Source organism: Purpureocillium lilacinum (assembly GCF_023168085.1).
Source record: "Purpureocillium lilacinum CBS 284.36 DNA, scaffold_8, whole genome shotgun sequence".
Taxonomy (NCBI): domain Eukaryota; kingdom Fungi; phylum Ascomycota; class Sordariomycetes; order Hypocreales; family Ophiocordycipitaceae; genus Purpureocillium; species Purpureocillium lilacinum.
The window spans coordinates 1,052,193-1,058,719 of record NW_027072118.1 but is presented as its reverse complement, the minus strand read 5'-3'; the positions used below and the strand labels follow the sequence as shown (position 1 = coordinate 1,058,719).

General features: G+C 55.1%; 2 protein-coding genes across 2 annotated transcripts; one reads left to right on the top strand and one right to left on the bottom strand.

Annotated features, from left to right (window-relative positions):
- PLICBS_010141 (uncharacterized protein) lies at positions 1 to 1,415 on the top strand (the record flags this gene model as incomplete). Its single annotated transcript, XM_065601837.1, has 2 exons — positions 1 to 8; positions 110 to 1,415. 2 exons carry the CDS (start codon positions 1 to 3, stop codon positions 1,413 to 1,415), a joined length of 1,314 nt encoding a protein of 437 aa, XP_065457909.1.
- A 188-nt stretch (positions 1,416 to 1,603) lies between these two features.
- On the bottom strand, positions 1,604 to 3,185 carry PLICBS_010140 (tubulin beta chain; the record flags this gene model as incomplete). The annotated part of the gene is made up of 6 exons (XM_065601836.1): positions 1,604 to 2,194; positions 2,271 to 2,575; positions 2,624 to 2,833; positions 2,885 to 2,936; positions 2,995 to 3,049; positions 3,106 to 3,185. 6 exons carry the CDS (start codon positions 3,183 to 3,185, stop codon positions 1,604 to 1,606), a joined length of 1,293 nt encoding a protein of 430 aa, XP_065457908.1.
- Between the last annotated feature and the right edge of the window lie 3,342 nt (positions 3,186 to 6,527).

Here is a 6,527-nt window from a genome sequence, read left to right as displayed (position 1 = left end):
ATGGCTTTGTAGCCCGAGCTGATCTAGCTGCCGATACGATAACGAGGGCGGAGTCGATACCTAGCGAGCATCAAAGGCGACGAATTGCGGACGTACCTCGAAAGTCCAGCCAAGGACGCACACTCAACGCAGCTACAAGCGGCGACCAGCCTCCCAAAAATGTCGGGCTGATGGATACGGAACCCAAGCTCCAACAAGCGTCGAACGCGCAGAACGTCATTGAGCCACATGGGACGTGGCGGGGCGCCGACATCAGCGGAGGGGGTTACATGTCCGGCAGCGGCGCTGCCGGACCCCAAAAACTACTGACCAGCGCATCCGCGGCCGGCTTCGGGACTCCAACGCGCACGGACTTCGCCACTGCCAGTAGGAAACGAAACCGCGAATTCCACAGACACTTTTGGGGTGTCCCTAACAGTGACTACCTCGTCGACGACTACAGTTGTGCGCTGCAAAAGGATATTCTCACGCACGGCCGACTGTACGTGTCACAGCGCAACATCAGTTTCAGCAGCAATATTTTCGGTTGGGTTACGACCCTGGTGGTTCAATTTGACGAACTTGAGTCCATCACGAAGAAAAGTACTGCCTTGATCTTTAGAAATGCGCTCATGATCTCCACAGTTCATGGCAATTATACGTTTGCAAGCTTCTCCAACAGAGACACGGCCTATGACCTCATCGTCGACATCTGGAAGCTTGGGCGTCTAAGCTTGAAGCGCACCATGAATGGAGTCCGGGTGGAGGGTAGTGGAAGTGACAAGACTGAACGGGTCGGCGGCGTCGAGGCTTCAGGTGTGAACGAGTCTTCACCTGTCCCATTCAAGTCTGGAGACGTCAGTGCTGAGTACAGCAACGAAGGAGTCTTACCTGACGAGGAGGAAGATAAGGAGGAGGATGAGGAGGGCCGAGTAAAGTCGGGGACGAAGTCCAGTGGCATGGCGTCCGGTGTGCGGCCCCCGGCTCGAAGGAATGCGTCATCGAAGCCGAAAATTGCCTTCATGAGCGCGCTGCTCCTGCCCTTGCTGGTGGCTATAGGTGTTCGGTTCTTGTGCGCGCCGTCGAAGGCCATCCTGCTTTACGAGCGCAGTATGGGTCCCTTCAGTCCTCATCATCCCGCGGCCTGTGACGAGATGGGCCGTTCAACAGGTGGGGAGCTATTGGCATGGCTGGATGAGCGGATAGAGCTCGGCCAGTCTCAAACAATCTCATCCCTTTGGCGCCCACCGATGGGTGTGAAGGTCCAGGAAACAGAAACGGATGTACGGAACCTGGAGGAAGTGGTAAGAGTGATGGAAGCGAAGCTTAGTGCGCTAACGGAGATGGTCGGCAAGATTACTAACATCCAGGGACGCGGTGTGGGGAGGGAAGGCCGGGAATGCCGTGACGAAGGTATCCTGACGAGCAGCTTTTAGGCTTCATGTACACTAATGGCCACCGATATGTGTTGTCAAGTGTGCGTAGCTCCTTTGAGCCGAAAGCAGTGCCTGGTTAAATAGGAAACAGAAGTCGAAAGCGGAAAAGCTGGACATCTAGACTCGACGATGCAAGCAGGGGATGCTAAAACTAAGCCAAGTACCCCTTGTCGCAGAGCCATTACAATTTAGGAGAGCCCCTCACCTGGAACCTCCTCCTCGGCATACTCCTCACGGTATCCATCCTCCTCCTCGTCGTACGCGGTCGCGTTCTGATACTGTTGGTACTCTGATACCAAGTCATTCATGTTGGACTCGGCTTCCGTAAACTCCATTTCGTCCATGCCCTCTCCCGTGTACCAGTGCAGAAATGCCTTGCGGCGAAACATGGCGGTGAACTGCTCGCCAACGCGCTTGAAAATCTCCTGGATGGCGGTTGAATTGCCGATAAATGTGGACGACAGTTTCAGACCTTGTGGGGGGACGGAACATGACGACTTTTGTATGTTATTGGGGATCCATTCGACGAAATGAGCCGAGTTCTTTCGCTGCAAGTTGTGCATCAGATCCTCCACCTCCTTCATGGACACTTTGCCACGGAAGATAGCGGAGCAGGTGAGGTACCGGCCATTACGGAAGTCGGAGCCGGCCATCATGTTCTTGGGGTCAAACAACTGCTGGGTCAACTCTGGTACGGTAACAGCGCGGAAGGAGTGCGCGCCACGACTGGTTAGCGGTGCGAAGCCAACCATGAAGAAGTGTAGACGCGGAAAGGGAACCTGGACAAAATGAGACAGCCTTGTTAGCATCACCTAAGGACAGTCGCGCAGCTCGGGACGGCAGGGCCGGGCTTACCATGTTAACGGCCATCTTTCGCAAATCAGAGTTCAGCTGGCCGGGAAAGCGCAATGACGTTGAGATACCGGACATGACGGCGGATACAAGATGGTTGAGATCGCCGTACGAAGGGCTCGATATTTTCAATGTACGCATGCAAATATCTAGCAGTGCCTCATTGTCGATGCAAAAAGTTGCGTCCGAGTTCTCAACCAACTGATGCACGGATAAAGTGGCGTTGTATGGCTCCACCACGGTGTCTGACACTTTTGGCGACGGCACGACGCTAAAAGTAGCCATCATCCTATCCGGGAACTCTGTTCCTGCCGTGGTAAGTATGGAGCACCGTGAGAGATCGAGGCAACTCTTACCTTCGCGAATTTTAGAAATCAGCAGCGTACCCATGCCGGAGCCAGTACCGCCGCCGAGCGAGTGAGCGATTTGGAAGCCCTGCAGGGAGTCGCAGCCCTCGGCCTCGCGACGAACTACGTCGAGCACCTGATCGACCAATTCAGCGCCTTCAGTGTAGTGGCCCTTGGCCCAGTTGTTGCCGGCGCTTGACTGTCCAAAGACGAAATTGTCTGGGCGAAATAGTTGACCGAATGGGCCGGCGCGAACCGCATCCATCGTACCAGGCTCTAGGTCCACGAGCACAGCACGGGGGACATATTTGTTGCCGGACGCCTATGTACCCTCTGTTAGGACCGGAATTGATGCGAGCAAGCCCTGTAGTGCTACGGACCTCAGTAAAGTAGACGCTCATCCGATCGAGTTGCAGGTCAGAGTCTCCATGATATCTAGATTGACGTGAGACCAAAGGGACATTCAGTGCTGCCGCGGACAGTGTGCTTACATGCCGTTACTATCTAGGCCGTGCTCGCCGGCAATAGTCTGCCAGAAGGCAGAACCTATTTGGTTACCCTGTGAAATCATTGTTCAGAATCGGCGAATGTTCGACACGAATCGAATCCTTACGCATTGGCCGGCCTGGAGGTGAACCTAGACACGAGAATAGGGCCCGTAAAGTCAGCCGGAGCTCCATCGCACGTGAAGTCGGCCATAGGCTGCCTACAATTTCACGCATCGTAGGCAGGATTCGGTATTGTGGCGACTCGGCGCTGTTGGATCGGTCGAGCGCACGGTGAGGAAACGGGATCGAAGGGATCAAGTCGAGATGTGGCTAGGGAGAGTCGGAGGGAGAAGCTGGGAGAAAGCCTCTCAACAAAAACACAGGAGTAATATGTATATACACATATGGAGTTAACCAGCGAATGCATACACTGCATAGCGGGCAGAGCCTTTTTACCGGGGTTTGCCCGAATGCAAGGTGGCCCAGCAGCACAGCAGTTCGGGCATCGCAGCCTTCACTGCCGCGTAATCAACGAATAATTCCGTGGCGAAGGTGACGTAGCCTACGTACAAGCGTAAGGGCTTTATCTGATGAGAAAGATCAGTCCTCAGATACTTGTTTGCCTTTACGTCCGCTCCTCATTTTAGCTTTTCGGCTCGGAAAAGCTCATGCTGACAGACTGATGCGAAATTTCACCAAATTGGTCCGACGGTAGTGGAGGGGTAGATCAAAGCGCTGTACATTGCGGCGGTCTGGATCGGCCGTCTTCCCAATCTACGACGCAGGAGAAGCCGAGGGGACGCCACAAGTACCCAAAATTTGACGGTGTGTCAGACCAGGTTCTGGGGGGCAGGTCCCCCCACACTCCATTCCAGAAGGCATCTGCCAGAATGACGCTCCATAAGCATACTAGCGTTCTGGCAAAACGCGTAGGCCCCTGGATGCGATTGACAGGGCTTGAAATCGCCCGAGCCTAACGTGCCACCCACTGGGGCCATTCTGCACGTTTGCGTTGTGACGAACCTCATCACAGAATCGCGAAGCATAGCAGGACATTCGCCGCGCCTATCCAATCTGTTGGAGGGGTTTCTCCGAGGTTGGCTGACCTCTACCTGCCGAGCTTTCGCAGCACAGGCAACGTCACCCTGGACGGCTGGCCATAGAGACCTTCCGGATCTCCGACACGCTCCGTGATGCCGAACCCGCCAACGCCTCCATGTGCGCTGCTGCCACCTCCCGAGGGCATCTTCCGGACCTTCGTGGCCTAGTAGCGTCGGTTCGACTCGTCGCTGAGGATCAAGGGTACAGCGTTGTCAAGCTACGAGCTTCGAACTACCGCGACGGCCACCAACACGGCACGACCTCCTCTGCGATCGCGGAGGTGTCAGGTACAACAGTACTGGCGGAAGGCGTAACCTCTCCACGCGAAAAATCGACTGCCCCTTCCGCGACCAGGATCTGCTTCCCCTGCTCTCTTATGCTCGTCTTCCTTTTCCGGATCCGGACGACAATTACCTTCGTATCAACAAACACGACCGACCTTTGATGGAGATCCTGGAGGAGTCACCCGACTTTGCAGGATTAAAGATTGGAGACCATGTTGTGGCATATCGGCCGTCGGAGAGAACCATCAATGCGAGACACCTCCTCGCATCTGGGAATGGGCGACGATGTGACCTTACTAGATTTCTTCAAGCCAACCCCGATATCATCACGGACACGTCTGCGTGTCATCGCCGCCTTCAGGGGACCTACATATCATATGAGGCCGCTCAACGTCTTTGCGATCATTTGGGCTTGAGTCGCGATCCGATTGAACAGCTTATATCTGTGGAGGTGGCGCGGTCGCCGCCAGGGATATGTTCGGAGCGAGCGGTATTTTATGACTCTGCGCTTAATGGCGCAAGCAGCTCGTGCGACCTTGTCGATGACGCTCTCGGCAACGTCGCCAGCACCATGATCATGACATACGATCCCGCTCATTGCGATCCATACCCCTCGCTCTTGGACAAGAGCGTCAGCGTTGGATCGTGGTTCCAGCTTGCGGAGCATGGTGGCGGGGAGGAGCTCGCCGCATTTGATCTCGATGGCGTTCGAGACAGCAGTTTCGACGTGTCAAATGCCCACCATGGCGGCACGGCCGGGGCCTGCAGCGACGCTTCACATACTCCTATCTTGGTTGCCCCGTGGGAAGACAGTGCTGGCTCCTAGCGGTACTCTCAGATCACTGAGCGGACTCCGCTCAGCGGAGTTACGCCATGGGTCATACTTGGCTCCCGCCGATCACTCATTCAAGCAGTTACTGGAATAGGAAGAACAGGGTTTTGCGGGCGTTTCTCTGTGACTGAGGTAAATTTGGGCGTCAAGCAAGGCAGGAAGCGATACACGAGGACCGAATGCTTGTGCCTTGAGGGGGACCCTACAGGGACCCGCCGGAGCGTCGTTCCTTTCTGGCAAAGCCATCGAGGGATCAAGGATCAAAAAGAATGTGGTTCAAGATAAGCATGAAGAACGCTATGAGTACAGACAACCCCGTCCGTCGCGCTTACGCCTGTTCTGCCCGCAGTGCGGCTGAGGCATCATCACATGCTTCCGGCCCGTGTACCTCCCATGGAGTACCCTCGGGTTTGTCCCACGGAGAATTGGGTGCAGACTAGCTGTCTGCATCCTGTCATGCGGCTCCATATTCTCCTTGTTCTCCTCGGCCTCTTCTTTCACCTCGTCTTGCAGCTCCTCCTTGTGTTCATCATCAGCATCGGATGTGTCTCTGCTAGTTGGAGGCGTGGCAGAGCCCCTTGGCACTTGCTCGTTGTCAGTGAACGTCAAGGGAGTTGATGTTGAACGTACAAGGTGCCGGACGATCAAGTTCAAACGTTGAACCTCGCGAGTTACGTTGAGTGTTCTTCTTGCATCATCCCTCTGAGCTGGCTAGATCCACGCGCAAGAAGTCATTTTCTGTCTGACGGTTCAGATGACCCCCTTTCAAGAGATTTCACGCCTGTAGACTTCGAGCTTCCTGCTAAGCGAGCAAGATCGCGATCGCGGTTTCCGCGGAAACCGGCATGAGCATGCTCTTCCGCCAGAGAGGAGGCACACGGAAGCTGAAGAGGCTTTCTTCAGAGTGCGTGGGACAAGAAGGCGAAGAAGTTCCGGCCATTCGTGTTCGACATCTGTACCTGGGTTAAGTGGTGCAGATTCGCACCCGGACCACAAGAGTTGCTTTGCCCGACTTGCAGCCGCGTTGGAGCCGGCCTTGCGATCAGTCAATGTCAAGAGCGGCTGTGACACGCCCGTATTGCCAAGTTTGACAAGTCTGTTACTGAGGTTGAATACGGCATGGGCCTTGTGACCTCACAACTGGATCAGAGTGCTCAAGTGCGCACACAATTAACAACGGCTTGCCGATCGGCAGATCCGTTGCGAGA